Below are 20,422 nucleotides of genomic sequence, written 5' to 3'. Positions count from 1 at the left end.
CCAAAACCGAGTTTTGACAAAAACAGAAGGCTCTAAACACCACTAGGTGCCTCTCGCCTCAGTGGGGTGCCCTGGTCAGAACTCAAACGTGTTTGAGTTCATTCTTTCCATTTTTTAAACCGGATTTTTTACCATTTCAAATAATTTTTATGATGAATCTTTTTAACCATAAAACATTTTCACCCTTGGTTCCTCATACCATGACGGTTTAATCCGTGTCTCGGTGATAATATTTGGTTAATTACATTTAAAAAGGCATTTACTTCATTTTTTTTTTCATTTCTTTACATTTCAAAACCAACATATTAGATATAAATGAAAATTTATCCTTGGTTCCACGTACCATGTCGGTCTAAACCCGAGTACAATGATAAAAATTGACTAATTACAAACAAATGAACTTAATACAATTAGTTCATAATCATTTTTCAAAACTATTCATGTCAAGCTTGCAAAACCGAACCCGACATCGAATATTGTCAATACAATGTGTTGGAGTAAGTGTCCTCGACAATAATGTGATCACATGTTTAAATCTCATAATAAGAATGCATAAGGGAAAGTAATATTTTATTGTCAACTGATCCACATTAATCGGTAATGATTGGGTTGCTAGAGTTTGACATTACTATCGTATGACGGTGGTGATCAGTTGATCCCTTAAGGTCATAACTCTAGGGTAATACTCTTAATTGATTAGTTAATTAATTGTATGTTGAGACAAGTTAATTAATTCCTTAAAATTGAACGAATGTTTTTATGACTGAGAATTCATATCTTATTGTAATTCGATTAAATAAGATTCTTTCTAAGTAATGTAAAATTGTTTTATTATTTAGGTTTTATTATTGTTTATGAAACAATTAAAATAAGAATGAATGATTTATTATAAATACAAGTTGTTATGATTTATAATTCCATGAGCCATTTTGAGTACTTGTAATCATGAATTACTAGTTAATTTTTGTATGTGATTTATTTTGTTTATATAATGATTTTTAATAAGTTAAAAATGCATTATTAAATAACATGTCTAGTAACATGTCCAATATGTCACACTACACAAATTAACATATGACAAACTTAAAATGGACCATTTTAAGTCCCATGTGTGCCGTGTAAATGGATGTTGAGGGAGTTGGTTGTGTTTTGTTCATTTAATTAGAGGAAACACAATCATGACCTACTAATCATAGGCTTGCATGCCTAAATTCTTGAGAAGAACAAATTGGGCATGGATTGGGCATCCAACCCAATGCTACCCGGGCACCCATGTTGAATAAGAAGAGTTTTCTCTTCTTATTCTATTAATTCATTCTTACATAAATTAGATGAGTACTTTTTGAAGATTCTCTCTAATTTTCGTTAGTCACTCTTAAGAAGATATCTCTCAAAATTACTAATATTACCAATACGTTATTAGTAGTAGTAAGTAATAATATTATTTGTTATTTTAAGGTACATTTATCAATAATAGAATATCAAGCTGAATTATTGTCAAATATTTAGTGAAGACTAAATTTTTGAGTCCTAAAACAGTTGGGGTAATTAACTTGGACATAGATTTGATTTATGTAATATTTTGTGATTTTATTAAGTTAATAATCGCGCAACTATCCATACATCACATGGCATGTTTCATACATATATTAATGCTGCATTTTTAGTATGAATGTCATGTTTTATTTATGTAATTTTGAATTATGTAATTTGTACTTAGTATGGCCTTAGTTTTTAATTGATATTTTTCGAAATGAATGGAGATATCGATTCGGTTGTAATTATTTGTGATCTCGTATCACTTTTTTTTAGTTTTGTTTTTTTTATAATGTATAAAGTAGAAAAGTTATGTAATTTATTTATCCCGGAGTTCCTTGAAGACGATTCCATTTAGGAAAGCGTTCCGACAAAGACGGTGTTGCCTTGAAGTGCGTGCCAAATGAAGTTCAAGGGACCAAGGAGTTGGTTTCCGAATTTGTGAATAGTTTATTAAATTTAATATTTTAGGAAGGCCATACTAGGATTTTATTGCTTTGCTTTGCATTTATTTTATATGTTTGCATGCATGGCCAAATCGCCATAACTACACATGCATATCATATTTTATCGAGTCATCGACCGTGTCAATTATAATTATCGTAGTTCACTGCTTTAGTTCAAGTAAAACGAGATAGATAATAAATTGACAAGACCTTTCACTAAATAATAATTGAGAATTAGCCTTACCAAATAGTAGAACCATGAGTCCCAATTTCATAAGGAAGTAGGCTCGGCTCACCGGGGTGCTAAACTTCTTACGTTGGCTAAGTGGGTAGTAAATTGTTATTACATTGAAATTTGGATTGTGCTCAACGGAAGTATTCGCAACCGTAGCCGCATGTGTTCCGGGCTTAAGATAAATATTAAAGTAATTTTATCGACCGAGAGTTCTAGAAGTAGAATCGATTAAAGAGTTAATCCACCGAATTATATTGATTAGGGATGAATCGGCTCACCGTTCCCGAGTTAATATGAATTTGGATCTCGGGATCATTAATAATAGTTGGGTTGAGGTCACTATATAAATGCTTAAAACTTGTTTAAAATGTTTACAAGTATTATTAAAACGATAAATGTTTATTAATTCCTTCACTTCCTATTTTGTAGTCAAAATTGTTTTCTCAATTGCAATGACAACTCCAAATTCATCCGCAAACACTAGCTTGACCACTCTCACTAATGTTTCTTGGCTCCGATCCTTCATGGATCGATGTAAATTAGAAAAAGAATGGGTCCAACTTCGCCGATTGGGACGCTGAACTCCGTTTGGCCACGGAGGGTGACGACAAGCTTCGTTACCTCACCGAGGCCTGTCCCGCCATACCTACCGCAAGGTCTACCCCCGCCACTAGGCATGCCTATGAGACTTACCAAAAGGAGTCGGCCCCGATCAAAAATGTGTTGATCTTCTCTATGGAGGCTGATCTCCAATGGAGTGCTATAAAGATTAGCACCGCATATGAGATCTATACGAAGCTTGTGACCATGTTTTCACAAGCTCCAAGGATCATACAATATGAATCGGCATCCGCATTTTTCGATCATAATATCAAGGAAGGTAAAAAATTAGCCCTCATGTGCTCAAGTTAATGGAGCATGTTGAGACTCTAAAGATGCAAAAGGTAGAAATTCCCGAAGAACTCATCATTGGCCGAATTCTTCATTCCTTGAACAAGGTTAAGACATATGTTCAATTCAGGATGAATTTAATATGCAAAACGTGAAAGTGTCCCTCGACGAATTGCACAAAATTCTTGTACAAGCCGAGAGGGATATGGGGCTAATTGTTAGCACCACCATGGATATGCTCAACATTAATCAAAAGAGCAAAGGGAAATTTAAGAAAAGATGCGACAAGAGTAAGAAGCTAACTCCCAACAAGGGCAAAGGGAAGGCTTTTGAAGCTAGCTCCTCTAAGTCTAAAAAGGGTGCCTCCTCCGAGGACAAATGGCACTATTGTAATGGTGTTGGGCATTGGAAGAGGAATTGTCCAAAGTATCTTGGCGATATCAAAGCTGGAAAGATTGTTCCAGTAGGTAAAAAAAAACTATGCCTATCTTTTTGTTTCGATCTCAACTTTGGTATTTTGATGCAAGTTGTGATGATTACCCTTTTTATTGTACTTAGGGCATCCAAGCAAGGACAAAGGCAAAGAAAAGCAAGCCTAGAAGATCTTGAGGGAAGCTATATGTGGCCGCCCGTGGTGTTAGATCTATGGAAGCTTGGCCTTATTTTGTTTTGTCTTTATTATCGTGTTTTGAAATTTTAGAACTCTTTTAATTTCCTCGTTCGACTTGGAAATTTGTTTGTTTCCTTTAAAACAATGGTTGTATTTTGGATATTGGTGACTTGGTTTGCAACCCAAGTCACTCACCTTATCATATCGTTTGTTCTAAAATTTGTCATCATACACTTCTTGCATCTAGAAACATTATGATTTTATCAACTTAAATTGATCAATAGACAAATATAATGATCGAATCATTATATGTCCATAAGCTATGAATTCGATTCTCCTTATGCCATTGTGACTAAAGTCACAACTTACTTATGAAAGATCAACTATGAAGTTATGTTGAGTTATTGAACTCACATTAGGGACTGTTACCAACCATATTTGATACACCTATCAAAATTAAAATGTCCAGGCTGCATTATCTTTTAAATATGTCTCAGAAAGATCTCTATAGGATGACATTTGAAATGTTTTCCTCCTTCACCATCATTATATGTGGCTCAAAAACTATCTTTGGAGAAATTGAGTGTATTTTTCCTAAAGATAGAGTGGGAGTAAATTTAGCCACAAACCTTGACCAGATGGGATCTACGTGTGGAGACCAAAAGAAGATGTTCTTAGGTATGGGATCTACGTGAGAAGACCAAAAGAAGATGTTCTTAGGTTAGACTCTTGACGTGAGGAGACCAAAAGAAAGCGTTCTTAAGAAAACTTGAGACTTATGAAAAGACAAAAGAATATGTTCTTGGAAAATAAGATTTTGATCTATAAAATGGATATACCTAGAGATTTTAATATTCAACATTTTACTTAAGAGCCTTATGAAACCAAAATGGTATCTATGCAAGTAAATGGATTTATTTGGGATTGTTGAGACCAATCCAAAGTAAATAGAAATTTATGATTAAGAGTTGCATAGAGAGGCATGTCGATGTCTACAAAAGCTATGTTAATTAGTAACTAAGCAAAAGATTCAAATCATTGTTATACCTCATTATGAAAATAAGTAAGGTATTAAAACCACTATCCAAATGGGTATGTAGAAAGGGATATGTGAATGACATATATGTATGGTTTTAACTAATACTTAGAAAAACAATGACCATTCCAAATCATGTAATGTTTCGAATGAGTTGTCGAAAACGAAACATGTGTACATATGGAATTGAGTAGGAGTCAGCGGCAGTCATGTATAGACATGAAGTTGAGTGGGAGAAATCATCCGTCATGAATTGCATAACATATTACTCATTGAGAATGACGTGCAAATACTGTCTTTTATAAAGAAGTATTTAGGTTTTCAATTCTGGATGAAGTTAGACATTATGCAAATCTATCATAACATGGAATGTTGGATTGACACATAGATAGGTATCTTATGTTGATAATGATCCTTCATCTTAAAAATATCAACAAGTTAAGTAGGTTGTTCATATTGATGAAAATTGAATTATCATAGAATTATGATTATTCACATGAACCTAAGAACAGTTGTGTACACGAAATCGATTACTAATGTTTTCGCCATTAGAATAATCATGTATGCCATAATGCACATGTCCTAGATGAATCGCATGCTTGGAGCATGATGAGTCGATAACAAGTTAACCCATATCAGAGTCATTGGTAAGCCTTAAGGAACCGTCATGAATCTCAAGGAGAACTAATGGTCTGTTATGGAGTTTGGAAGAATATTGAGTTTCGTGTTGAAGATTACACGAACTCAAATTTTTAAAGCTCATAAAGATTTGTAAAAATCCTAGGCTGATTTTATTGACCAAAGGAGCAAAAGACTAGAAAAGGGTATTTTATTGTCATCCATTACAAGATTCTACAAAATGAACCTAAGTACGTTGTGATTAGGTGGTGTGCTTTGATGACTATGAGTAGTATTGTCCACCAAAAACAACATCACAGGTTATGTAATAACAATGGGAGCTTCTTTCAAGTTAAAGAACCTGAGTCTAGTATGAAGTCTAGACATGTACTTAGTAAAGTTCATGCTATATGAGATAACATGAAATTGGAAATGTGTGGCCATGCTCGGAAGGTATCTACGGTAGATAATTCCGGTCAGACAGTAATTCTCTAGATTGAGGAAATCACTCATGATATGATAAAATGTAAGTACGACCTGCAAGACACCTTGCATTGAGTGGGAGATTGTAATAGGACAAGGGAATTAGTGACGTATACTTGTCGCGGACAAGTGGGAGATTGTTGGAGTAAGTGTCCTCGACAATAATGCGATCACATTTTTAAATCTCATAATAAGAATGCATAGGGGAAAGTAATATTTTATTTTCAACTGATCCACATTAATCGGTAATGATTGGCTTGCTAGAGTTTGACATTACTGTCGTATGACGGTGGTGATCAGTTGATCGCTTAAGGTCATACGTCTAGGGTAACACTCTTAATTGATTGTTAATTAATTGTATGTTGATACAAGTTAATTAATTCCTTAAAAATAAATGAATGATTTTATGAGGGAGAATTCGTATCTTATTGTAATTCGATTAAATAAGATTCGTTCTAAGTAATGTAAAGTTGTTTTATTACTTAGGTTTTATTATTGTTTATGAAACCATTAAAATAATAATGAATGATTTATTATAAATACAAGTTGTTCTGATTTATAATTCCATGACCCATTTTGAGTACTTGTAATCATGAATTACTAGGTAATTTTTGTATGTGATTTATTTTGTTTATATAATGATTTTTAATAAGTTAAAAATGCATTAATAAATAACATGTCTAGTAACATGTCCAATATGTCACACTACACAAATTGACATATGACAAACTTAAAATGGACCATTTTAAGTCCCATTTGTGCCGTGTAAATGGGTGTTCATCGAGTTAGTTGTGTTTTTTTCATTTAATTAGAGGAAACACAATCATGCCCTACTAATCATAGGCTTGCATGCCTAAATTCTTGAGAAGAACAAATTATGCAAGGATTAGGCATCCAACCTAATGCTACCCGGCGACCCATGTTGAATAAGAAGAGTTTTCTCTTCTTATTCTATTAATTCGTTCTTACATAAATTAGATGAGTAATTTTTGAAGATTCTCTCTAATTTTTGTTAGTCACCCTTAAGAAGATATCTCACAAAAATACTAATATTACCAATACATTACTAGTAGTAGTAAGTAATAATATTAGTTGTTATTTTAAGGTACATTTAATAATTTCTAGTATTCAAGTTAGTATTTGTTTAAGGGTGATTATCTTGATACAATTCCTTAAGGAGTAGATTCCAATATTGAATCTAAGTTCTTCCTTGGAGCATTAGGATTTTCTTAAGAAGACTAATTTGGAAGGTGTCCAATTAGTATAACAATTCGGCCCTCACTGTAAGTAAATCGTTTTCTTCTTACTTTGTATTATTTTGTTATGCATGCATAAGATCTATTTAGTTTATGACTAAACTAAATTTATTAAGTTATTAGAAGTGTCTAATAAGAGGTTAATGAATCTTTCACAATGATGATTATTCAAGTATCGTTCCTCATATTAACACAAAAGCGGTCTAAACGACCTTTTTAAACCAAGACGGGTTCAAACTCCCTCTTTCCAAACCATTTTACAAACATTTTAACAGTCAGAAGATGTCCCTTGGACAGTCTGATGACTCGCGCCTAAACAGGCTAACCATTTTTCAAGTTTTCAAACCAGGACAGGCTTGCTTGCATCGCCTGACGGCTTGTGCCCTAATAGGCTGGCCGATATAGACCCTATTCCTTTCCAGCACTTGTCTAGGACGATCCCGATTTCGGTTAACCCGAATACAGGACGGATCAGATGACAAATTTGCCCTTTTACATTGTATTTGCAAAACGTCTTTCTAAGACAAACGGTTCATGTTATGCACCATAAACCTAACTCAGGAAATGGATGTTTAATTTTAGTCTCGTATGAAAATCAACACTAAGTCCAACTTGACATCAATTACTTGATTTTTGGATAAACAACCGACATAGAAAGCTCACATGTTAGGTTCAAATGATGGATACGCATTCACGCATTTACCCATTTTATCAACTTTTTCATTAAACCAACCACGATCAATCAGTAGAGGCCGCTACAGCAGGTGGGATTGGGTGTCCGATTAAAGGGCTTCCAAATACGTACTTTCACCTCTTACTCAGAAACTTTGGATAGTGGACGACCTTATCCAGGGCGAACGAGAGTCATTCTAGATATAGGATGCTAATGAGGGACGACTTATTATCTTAAGTATCTATGTCAAACACCGCTTTTTGCCTTGGTTGACCTAGGTATAAGGGGAATTTGAACGGGTTCCAAGCATCCCACAAATGCTTGGTGGAAACTCCGAACATCTCTTTCGTCGTTTCGAGACCCTTACCGAGATGAAAACGACCGATCTAACACGATCCGGTCGAAAGCATTTTTACGCCGCCGAGCGTGGCTTTCAAAAGACCGCTATACGTCCATAGATTGGCTTAGCGTGTAGGTGGGCCCACGTCCCTAGATTGGCTTGGCGTGTAGGTGGGCCCATTTCCACACCTGTCCAAGCCTTAGTAAAACTGGGGGTCTGTAGATACCCAGTATCTGTCGAGTCTCCAAAAAACACCCGATGATTATCGGACTACAACATGCTTAGGAATCGCAGCGTTTAATCGATAGTTTTGTATAACTATACGTTGGAAAACTCAAAACGATTTCAAAAACAAAATATTTCAAAACTTTTCAAAAGTACCTGGAGTGTTTAATGCACGACGACGGGGTTGTAATGATACTAATTAGAGTCAAAACCGACACCGGACCAAAAACCGACTCAAATTCAAATCCCGACTCTAACAACGATTTAAATCGAGTCAAACACAGATAACAAACTTCTCAAACTTCCATGTTAAGTATTCCCGGAATACTTGAATGGTCAAGTAAAAATCAGGTCATCCAAAAAATAGAATAGAACAAATCATGATTTCAATTGCGTGATAGTGACAAGACAGCTCGAAGACCCGCGAAATGGCTAGCGCCTCTTCGAGTAGCCCATGCGGCCACGTCGCTCAAAACGTACACAACCACTCCTTACGCGAGTGTCCGCCCCCTCATCTCTCCCTTCAAATTCTCGACTCGACTTCTTTAAGTCACAAACCGACACGTATTTTCGACCTACCGATCGAAAATATAAGCCATACACATTGTTTGGTACCCTTATCGTGCATTAAATCACTTGATCGACCATCTCGACCAACTACACCATCCCTAACTTAACAAAACACTCTTTACCTTGCTAAAACGGTTTCCAACCGAGTTTTCCGACCTAACAATTTGTTACACTTTCGTCGATTTCTCGTCTCAAGCCTAGCATGTAATTATGAGGGTGTAAAACTCCTCTTATTTCATGTCCTTTTATCTATTTTATGACTAAAACATGCTAAAAGTTGCATAACATGGTCCAAAATACGATCGAATGAGCCAAAACCAAGTTTTGACCAAAACAGAAGGCCCTAAACACCACTAGGTGCCTCGCGCCTCAGTGGGTTGCCCTGGTCAGAACTCAAACGTGTTTGAGTTCATTCTTTCCATTTTTCAAACCGGTTTTTTTACCATTTCAAATCATTTTGATGATGAATCTTTTTAACCATAAAACATTTTCACCCTTGGTTCCACATACCACGACGGTTTAATCCGTGTTTCGGTGATAGTATTTGGTTAATTATATTTAAAAAGACATTTTAAACCTTTTTATTTCAATTCTTTACATTTCAAAACCAACATATTAGTTATAAATGGAAAGTCATCCTTGGTTCTACATAGCATGTCGGTCTAAACCCGAGTATGATGATAAACATTGACTAATTATAAACAAGTGAACTTAATACAATTATTTCATAATCATTTTTCAAAACTATTCATGTTAAGCTTGCAAAATCGAACCCGACATGGAATATTATCAATACAATGATGATTATTCAAGTCCCGTTCCTCATATTAACACAAAAGCGGTCTAAACGTCCTTTTTAAACCAACACGGGTTCAAACACCCTCTTTACAAACCATTTTAAAAACATTTTAAAAGTCATAAGACGTCCCATAGATAGTCTGCTGACTCGCGCCTAAACATGCCAACCAATTTTCAAGTTTTCAAACCAGGACAAGCCTGCTTGCATCGCCTGACGGCTCGCGCCTCAATAGGCTGCCTGATCCAGACTCTCCTTCCTTTCCAGAACTTATTTAGGACGATCCCGACTTCGGTTTACCTGAATACAGGACGGATCAGATGGCAAATTTGCCTCTTTTACATTACATTTGCAAAACGCCTTTCTAAGACAAATGGATCACGTTATGTACCATAAACATAACTCGATAAATGGATGTTTAATTTCTGCCTTGCATGCATATCAACACTAAATCCAACTTGACATCAATTACTTGATATTTGGATAAACAACCGACATAGAAAGCTCACATGGTAGGTTCAAACTTGTGGATGCGCATTCATGCATTTACCCGTTTTATCAACTTTTATATTTAACCAACCAAGATCGATCAGTAGTGGCCGATACCGCGGGCGGGATTGGGTGTCCGTTTAAAGGGCTTCCCAATATGTACCTTCACCTCTTACTCAGAAACTTTGGATAGTGGACGACCTTATCCAAGGCGTACGAGAGTCATTCTAGTGATAGGATGCTAAAGAGGGACGACTCCTTATCTCTAGTACCTATGTCAAACACCGCTTTGTGCCTTGGTTGACCTAGGCATAAAGTGGATTCGAACGGGTTCCAAGAATCCCACAAATGCGTGGTGGCGAATCCGAACATCTCTTGCATCGTTTCGAGACCCTTGCCGAGACGAAACTGACCGATCTAAAACAATCCGGTCGAAAGCATTTTTACGCCGCCGAGCGTGGCTTTCAAAAGACTGCTATACGTCCACAGATTGGCTTGTCGTGTAGGTGGACCCATGTCCACAAGAGGTCAATATATATATATATATATATATATATATATATATATATATATATATATATATATATATATATATCAGTAATAATTAAAGACTATGTATGAGTACTTAAGCAATAATTATGGAAAGATTAATATTTGAATATATTAATCTTTCCATAATTATTGCTTAAGTACTCATACTTAGTCTTTAATTATTCCCAGATCTACTACTTTCAATTGTTTAAATTTAGTGTTGGGTTGTTATTTGAAGACTTGATAAGACTCATCTTCCATTAATCAATCCAAGTTTGCATCTTTGGTTATTGTTGGTATAATTCTTATCCCAATTTCAACTCTTCTTCATTTGTTTACATGTTTATGTTGGTTTAGTTATTCTATTTTCATAAACATGTTTTCTGTCTTCTTCTTTTCTGTTTGTAGTTGCAATTATGTATGAGTAGTGCCACACTAGGGTAGAGGGGGCTCTTGTGTAGGATTTTATGGCTTGACTGTTGGTTTTTATATCAAAGGGAAGTCTTTAGGTAACTTGCTTTGTTTTTGTTCAGACCAAGTGTTTGTTGGAAGGCTTGAATAAGAATTTGAGTTCTTCATTATATGTTTGCATGTTTAGGCGAGAGCTTTGACTTGTGTCAAGTTTGTGTGTGACAATCACGGGTTTAGGGACGGTTAGAGCGAGAGTTCAGCCTAATCTAGCCTAGAGGACCATCTTACAACAAGAGGTGGAGACCTACCTTGACCTTACTCTTTGACTACCCTTAGTTGTGACAATAAGTGGACCTAGCCTACACTTGCAAGCCCAAACTCCCTAGTTCCTTAATATCTTGAGTTAATTCCTATCATTTACTTACTTGCTTCAGCCCATAGTTCATCATTAGTTATCAACCAACTTTTGTTTTGGCTACAATTAAACTAGGATTAACGAAACCGTCTTAGAACCATAACTTATCGTCCCTTAGGTTCGACCCTCGCATCTATAACGATCACTCATTACACTTGCGAGGCTACAAATTAAAAGCATATCATGAATTTGGTGCCATTGCCGGGGACATCGATATTAGATTAGATTAATTGTTTGCTTCTAGGCATAGTTTACTTTACTTACTTATTTTTCCACCTTTGTACGAGTGCATTCACTGCATTTGGGCCATTTGATCTTTTTTTGAGTGTATGTATAGGTCCCATATCGATCCTCTTTTCCCTTTTAATCGCGAGATTGAGAAGACTTTTCGGGCAAGAATACGGTTGTCATTTTCATTCTTGATAAGATCTTCACCCATCCATACATTAACTTCCACAATTGATTCTCTAAACATCCCACCCTCTCCTTCCACCCTAACTCCCCTTAACATTCCAACAAACCATTCCCCGATTAACTCATCAATCAACTCTCCCACCCATTCATTACATTCACACCACACCGATACCAATTCACCTAGATCACCAAATAACCTAATTTGACCAATAAACAACCTTGTGAACAATAACATGGTGGACCAACCAATGAGTTATTACAATTAGGGATGTCAACAAATCGGTTTTCGATCGGGTGGAGGCTCACCCGCATCCATCACCCCACTCCACCAAGTCCACCCAACTCACCCATCAACCGATTAACCCTCTACCCGAATCCAGCCCATCCGTCATCCGCGGGTGATTCGGGTGGATCGGGTGATTAACGGATGAGAAAAATATATATATATAAAATCCAAATGAAATTGCAACTGTACAAATTAGATGTGTTAAAGTTCAATCACATCCATGAATTTCAATTATATGGAGTACAACCAATTAATTATGAGAGCAATTTCTATTAAAATGGTGTATGACTAAGTTGATTCTAGAACCAATGCACCACCTACGACAACACCTAAAATGCCTTAACGACGAGGATGAAGTGGTGGCAGAGATACTTGGACGGTCGCTAGTGTATCAAAAGTGATGGAATTAAGAAGATCTCACTCGTGGGCGGAGATAGGTGCCATGAAACCACCACTGGCGGTGGACAAAGGGGGATTGTTGTAGACAACAACTGAGAGTCGGTGGTTTGAGAAGTTCCAAAATGGTATGTAATTGGTGTGACTGGTTGTGGTTGAAGAGCGATATTTTTTGAATTTTGTGGTGGTTGAAAAGTAAGGAGAGAAAGAGAGTATAATAATGGCGGCATGCAGAGAGAATGAGAGATGATTTGCTAATTGCTTAGGGTTTTGAAAAGGATAGGAGTATATATATAAAGGGGTGAAAAATAATTATTTTTTAAATCTATAAACGAGTGGATGGATCGGGTGATGGGTGAAATATCTCAACCCAAACCCAACCCGATCCGTCACCCGATTCACCCGTCACCCATTATTTATCCATTTACTTTGGGTTTTCATCCGTTTAAATTGTTTGGGTGGATCGGTTTAAAACGTATTCGGGTGAAATTGACATCCCTAATTACAATAGGACGGACCCTAACCGGTCTTGCCCGACAATCAATTATGGAGCAAATGCCTTAAACACCTTTGATCTTTGTCACCATGTCATCTGTTTCATCCAACAAGACACCTTCCATGGGATAAATAATGAAGATGTTCATGGCTACTTGGTCATGTTTATGGATAAAGTTGGTACAATCAAGCACAATGGCATAACCGAAGAGCAAATACTACTCATGCTCTTCCCTTTCTCTTTGAAAGATAATGCGAGAAAATGGTTTAATTCTCATGAACCGGGTACATTTACTACATAGGCTAGTCTTTCCAAGGCATTCATTAACAAATTCTACCATACATCCAAGATCGTAAGGATAAGGCATGAGATCCAAAGCTTCAAGCAAAGGGATCTAGAAACATTAAGCGAGGCTTGGGAGCGTTTTAGGGACCTCCTTACTTCTTGCCCACATCATGGTATTCCCAAGTGGATGATCACCTAAACATTATTCCAAGCCCTTGAACCAAGCTTTAGGGATATTATAGCAGCGGTCATAGTGGTATGTGTTTGACATCTTATATAAAAGGTCAGGTGTTCGAGCTCTACCACTTGCAATTTTTGTTACTGGTAGTGATCTGACTTGGACTAACACGTAAGATGCTTCCACTAGGGTTTGGTCTAAACTTGATAGAGTGCTGATTAATCCTCATTGGTTCTCTTCTTTTCCTACTTCTTATGGCCATTTCATGGAAATGGGTGTCTGTGATCATTCTCCTATCCTTGTTTTTGTTTCTGAGGACTGTAAAGTGGTGAGGAGGTTTAGTTTCCTCAATAGTTGGATAAATAACCTTGATTATGAGAGCACTATCACCAATGCTTGGTGTACCTCTAAGGCTGGTAGTCCCTCTTTTTGTTTCTTTGAGAAACTCAAGAATGTTAAACATGCTCTTACTGTTTGAATAAGGGAAACTTTAGTCAGATCGAAGTCAGAGTTAAGGATGCTAAGGAACATCTTCTCAAATGTCAATCCAAACTTAGGTGTGATCCCTTTTCCACTGTTCTTATTCAGGAGGAGAGGCACAGGCTTGCTGAGTATTCTAGACTTAAAACTGCTGAATTAGCTATTCTTTCACAAAGAGCTAAACTTATGCATATTCAGTAGGGAGATAGTTGTTCAAAATATTTTTTTGCAAAAATCAATGAAAGGAAGCATCAACAAATTATTGGAGTTGTTCAGGATCAACATGGAGTCCTTAAGCTAGGACCGGACAAAGTCAGTTTTGCATTCCAGGAATACTACTCTGATCTCCTTGGTCGATATAAAGAGGTTACTCAGCTTGATTTATCTTTTCTGGGTAAAGGACCTCAGGTCACTCCTATGTACCACTCCTTCTTTACTCAACCTGTCTCTTGTCAGGAGATTCAAAAGGCAGTTTTTAGCATTGATTCTAGAAGTAGTCCTGGGGTTGATAGGTTCTCCTCTGGGTTTTTAAAATCTTCTTGGCATATCATTGGCTCTAAATTTTTCTCTGTTGTCCACTAGTTTTTTCAAAACTGGTCACATGCCCAAGCAGGCAAACTCTACTCTCATCTCCTTAATTCCCAAAAAAAATGGTTGCTGCTTCAATCATGGATTATAGACCTATTTCATGTTGCACTGTCTTTTACAAAACCATCAGTAAGATCCTTACTAAGAGGTTGCACTAAGTTGTTCCTACCATAATTGGAGAAGAGCAAGCTGCTTTCATTAAGGGGGGAACATCTTTGAGAACATCATGCTTTTCTAGCTTCTGGTCAAAGGGTATTCTAGGAAAAATATTTCTCCTAGATGTCTTATAAAAGTAGACATTAGAAAAGCTTTTGACACTCTTCAATGGAAATTTATTGCTAACATGTTGACAGTCTTTGGTTTTCCCCCTTTATTCATAAAATGGGTGATGGGATGCATTACTAACACCTGGTACTCATTTAAGATCAATGGAGTAGTATTTGGGTTATTTCCTGGGAAAAGTGGCATTAGACAAGGAGATCCATTATCTCCTTATCTCTTTGTATTGAGCAGGGAGGTCCTTTCTAGATACTTGAGAATACTATGTCAAAAAGAGTCGGTTTCTTTTCATCCTAAGTGCAGCAAGCTCAACCTTACTCATTTAGTATTTGCTAATGATTTGATGATCTTTATCAGAGGGGATGTTCCATCTGTTCTAGTTGTTAAGAATGCTTTATCTGACTTTGCTGAACTTTCTAGGTTAGCTACTAATGTTGATAAGACTAACATCTATTTTGGAGGTGTTTCTACTAGTGTACAACAGGCTATCCTCATAGCCACTGGGTTTTATGAGGGATCCTTTCCTTTTAGGTACCTGGGTACTCATTTAAATGATTCTAGAATAACTGTTAGTTCAAAATGCTTTCCATCACTGGACTTCAAAACTCTTCTCTTATGCTGGTAGGCTCCAATTGATTAATTCTGTTGTCTTTGGTCTTGAGAACTTTTGGTCCTCTTGCATTCTACTGCCTATGGCTGTTGTTAAACAACTCAATTAACATTACAAGGATTTCTTCTGGGGCTTCTCTGATGGTCATAGGAAAATGATCTTTAAAAGCTGGAAACATATTTGTTCTCCATGGGAGAGTGGAGGATTTAACATCAAAGATGCTGCTACTTGGAACATTTCCTTACTCTTGAAGTGGGTATGGAAGCTTTCCAATCCTCCTGAGGGTCTTTGGGCTAGGTGACATGCGAGTTATACTCTTAAGCTGCAGAACATCTGGACTATTGCTAGTACGGACTGGTTTTCCACTTGTTTTAAAGATATCCTCAAAGCTCGTGACAGTCTGAATGCTCTGATTGGTAGTTTTCAATCCTCTCAAGCTCTCTTATGCAGCTTGGCAAAGGATATTGCTCTTTCACTTGGTATAGTTTACATGTTTCTGAGAGCTTGCTCTTCTGCAGGTCTTTGATCCAAGGGCTTAGTTTGTACTCGCATTATTCCTAACACCAGAGTTATTTGCTCCTTGGCTGCTCAGCATCAGCTAGCTACTGTTGATAACATTAAATGCAGGGTGTTCCAGTTTGTTAATCATTGTGTGCTCTGTGAGCAGCAGGAAGAGACTCACGATCATCTATTTTTCCAGTGTCCCTTCTTTGTTGTTATTTGGTCTAGTATTCTGAAATGGATGGGAATCAATCGTGCTGGTCAGACTCTTTCCCAGGACTTGGCTACTTCTATTTCTTGTGCAAGGCCTAATCGATGGAAAAAAGCCTGGTTTCACATGTCCTTGGCCACTGTGGTATATCAGCTATGGGGAGAGAGGAATGCCAGGATCTTTCAGCAACTTAAGACTAGTGCTGATGATCTTGTCCGTTGCATTAAGTATACTGTTGTTGTCCGGGTGTTGATGAATACTTCTAGTTTAACTCAGGCTTCTATTCTTACTTATCTCAATAGTTAGGCCTTCCCATTTTGGGTTCCTTTGTGCATTCCCTAGTGGTTATTTCTTTTGAAAATTTATAATTTCCTTTCAATTTTGAAATGAAATGATAATTCTTTGCAAAAAAAAAGATATTATAGTAGCGGAATTCGGTGGCAACTTTGATAGCATAAATAGCGCGACAATCATGGAAATGATCCAAAACATTTTCGAAATGGAGAATAGCTATGGAGGAAGGGAAAGTGAAGGTAAAAGAGATGGGCCTTCAAGGCTAGAGTTGGAGACCTAGCTCAAATTGGATGAGTTATCCAAGAAGTTTGATAGCCTTATGGAAGAGAAGAAATATGAAAATGCCTATCATGAAGCGAGGCTAAGTCACTCCAAGGTTTATTATATTCAAAAACCAAGATCTCCACTAAGGATTCATATCCACCCAAGGTATCCTCTATGAGACTATCTCCCATAACCTACTTGTGAGACTTCTGGTGGCATAGGCCACACCTATGATATATGTGACCCTCTGACCCAATGATGCGTATCCTAAATATGATGTTTTACACCTTATTTTACACGCATTTCAGAGCTCATTTGTGTAGTTTATGCTACTATTTTCCCTATTTCCGTCTACTTTTGTGTTTTGTGTAATATTGGAGAAACATGAAGAATCTAGCGGAAATCAAGCTTAATCCGTCCTCGAGTACTTGGCATATTATTTGAACATGAAGTATTTACTCAAGAAACGAACTTGGTGCGCATATCGAGGCTTGAAAGATAAATTTATGAGGCTTCTGGAGCAAAGTATCAGCTGAAGAAGTCGATCGACTCACCTCCATGGTCGATCGACCAGGGCGCGATTCCTGAATAAGATCAGAAGCTACTGTTTACTGAGGTTTGATCGATCGACTGGTCCTTGTGGTCGATCGACCACACCGTGATTCTGACGCAAATTTGGAAAACGAGAAAACCCAATGTAATTAGGTTTTAGGAATAATAGTTACGGAGGACTATCTATATAATGTAACCTGAGGTTTCAGAGGAGGGAGGTAGAATTTTAGGGATCGAATATTTAGGGTTCAATTTGGAGTTTAGCATTAGAATTCATAATCATTCAATACAATTTACTTTCGTTAATAAAGTTCGTGCTTTCGGATTCTTCTTCCTGGTTTCATTTGGTAATTTACGTTCCTTGATTTCAGTTTGCTTTTATTCATTCATAGATTAGATTGCATAGAGTAGTTTCCCAAAGCCTTATTTCGTTTATGCAACTTATTTACTTAGTTTATTTAATCATGCATCCAGTTTTGTTAATTGTTAATTTCGTTATTGTTATGAATTCTGTTATGAGTAGCTAAATCCTTCATGCTAAGATGTAGGGCACCTTTAGTGTAGGCGGCGTAGATTTCATAGACTTGAGTCGCGTCATGGTCGATCGACTGCCTTACCTGGTCGATCGATCGGCTCACGTGAGATTAACTCCGTCTTAATTAATTTAATTGCTATATTTGACGAATCGAGTGCACGCGACTAGTTGAATACTTAGGAATTGACCGACCCGATAGATCGAAAGATAGGGGAGGAAAATAGACTACTTAATTAAGACGACTACATTAATAAGATCGAGAGATAAGTTAATTTAGGCTTTTAAATCACTTTTCAGGGCGAGAGTCAGTACTAGTGATATTAGGGACCCGTAGCTAGATTGAGAGATGCTACCTGTTAAGAATGGACTGCGAGGACTTCTTATTTTCCCGTCTTACGTGATTATTTCAGACTTACTTAGGATACTGCCGTCGAAACTACATTGAACCGACCATCTTAGCATCCTTTTAATATTTGATTTCATCCAATTTCTTTTATCACTCATTTATTTACTTTAGTTTAGTTTTAATTTTAATTTTACTGCCTTTAGTCATAGAATTGTTTCAAATCAACCCCCCCCCCTCAAAACTGTTACCTTAGACTAAAATTAGACAATTATTAATTGCATCGCCTCTCTGTGGTTCGACCCTGTCTGCCACTAGCTATAGTAGTAGTTTGGATTTATAAATTTATCTTTGGTACTCTACGACGATATCGCTCAAAATAATGCTATACTTTATAAGATCAACAACCAAGGCAATTCTCTTACCAACGCCAAGAATCCTTCTACCGAACCTTCCCAAACAAAGATCCTAGGCTTTCTCATAAGGGTAAACCTTTGGACCAAAAGTTCCAAGCTCAACAATACTTGCCTCCACCTAAAACCGAGTTTCAAATATCTCCGCAACAAAGCAACCAATCCTATATTCCACCTAACCAAAGAAACAACAACCAATATCCATCTCACAACCAAAACATTCAACCACAACAAAACTACCCACCTCCCCATCAACAACAACCATTCTAACCCCTTCCATTCATTGAACCACCAAACCCCAACTCCTCTATTGAATAAATGTTGAAGAACATGAAATCTTGGGCCTTCAAAGAGAAGCTCAAGTGGAACAACAATTTAAGCTCCTAAGGCCTGACCTCCTAAACGTCCATGCTCATCAAAGAACGGTCGATTCTTACATGGCCAACCAAGGGACAACTAATGCTCTAAGAGGGTAACACCCCCTCCCAATTCAAGGCTCCAATCTCAAAGATGGACCACCACCTCATCAACAAGTCCACATGATTACCTTGAGAAGCGGCAAAGAATTAGAGAAACTAAAATGGAGAGTGAATAAGGAACCCAAATATGATGAACATTTTGTGTTAGAAGAAATTGTGGTTTAAAAAGTTAGCTACCATGACAAGAAGAAGAACACCCAAGAGTTGGAGGCCACTAAGGAATAAGCAACGTCAAACAAGACTTATATCCCACCGTTACCCTTCCCTCATGCAGTTAGAGCAACGAATGAAGAGAAAAAATTCTCTAACTTCTTGGATATTCTTAATAAGCTTGAAGTTTAATTACCTTCCACCGTTACACAAATGCCGCTCTACACTAAACTTCTCAAAGTGGTGTTGAACAAGAAGAGGGATATTGGGGGAGAAGGTTTAATACATTTGATGGGTCAATGTAATGTCGTCTTTCTTAATCACATGCCCAATAAATTTCAAGACCCGGGTAATTTTTCTATCCCTTGCATGGTGGGTAATGTGAGCATTGAAAGTGCACTTTGTGATTTAGGTACAAGTGTTAGCATCCTACCTCTTCCTATTGCAAAGCAACTTGGATTAAGCGATATGGTTCCCACCACTATGACTTTGCAACTTGTCGACCGATTGGTGCAACATCCTAAGGGTGTGATTGAAGACGTCCCGGTTAAAGGGTGAAATTTCTACATTCTGGCATATTTTGTCGTGCTTGACATTCCGGAAGATCAACAAACTCCTATTATCCTTGGGAGGCCTTTATTAGCGACCGGAGATGTTATAATTGATGTCAAAAGTAGGAATCTTGTTTTCAAAGTGGGAGAAAATGTGGTTGAATTTTCTTCAACGGGAACCATGCCAAAACCTACTTTTTGGGAGTGTTTATTTGGTGAATATCTTGGAAAATGTGTTTGAGAATGAAATTGATGATGAAGATTCGGATTGTTTGATAGGTCATGGACCAATTTATTATGATGAGCTTGCTCTTCCCGTTTGGAATACTTATGAAGACACCTTGGAGCATGATGAGTGTGAGGATGAGAGCTATGATGAACATGGTCCTCCTAATTGGGACATTCTTGATGATGATGAGGAAGACTTACTACTTCTATCTCCTTCCAAATTTCATAAAGAAGAAGTGTATGTTAATAGTAAGTGTGGGGAAGAAGGCAAACGTTGGAAAATAGAGGTCGATGAATTCGAACTTGCCATACTTGGAGAGTTGAAGAG

The 20,422-nt window shown here is 37.1% G+C and overlaps 1 protein-coding gene and 1 non-coding gene across 2 annotated transcripts; one reads left to right on the top strand and one right to left on the bottom strand.

The window, feature by feature from the left end:
• Positions 1–13,508: 13,508 nt before the first annotated feature.
• LOC141644990 (small nucleolar RNA R71) lies at positions 13,509–13,615 on the bottom strand. Its single transcript, XR_012544588.1, has one exon. It is a non-coding gene; the product is annotated as a small nucleolar RNA R71 (small nucleolar RNA).
• Positions 13,616–19,528: 5,913 nt separating this feature from the next.
• Positions 19,529–19,873, top strand: LOC141641000 (uncharacterized). Its single transcript, XM_074449678.1, has one exon. The coding sequence runs from the start codon at positions 19,529–19,531 to the stop codon at positions 19,871–19,873; it is 345 nt and encodes a 114-aa protein (XP_074305779.1).
• The last annotated feature ends 549 nt before the right edge of the window (positions 19,874–20,422 follow it).

This window comes from Silene latifolia, chromosome 2 (assembly GCF_048544455.1).
Source record: "Silene latifolia isolate original U9 population chromosome 2, ASM4854445v1, whole genome shotgun sequence".
Taxonomy (NCBI): domain Eukaryota; kingdom Viridiplantae; phylum Streptophyta; class Magnoliopsida; order Caryophyllales; family Caryophyllaceae; genus Silene; species Silene latifolia.
This window is presented reverse-complemented; position numbering and strand designations above follow the sequence as displayed.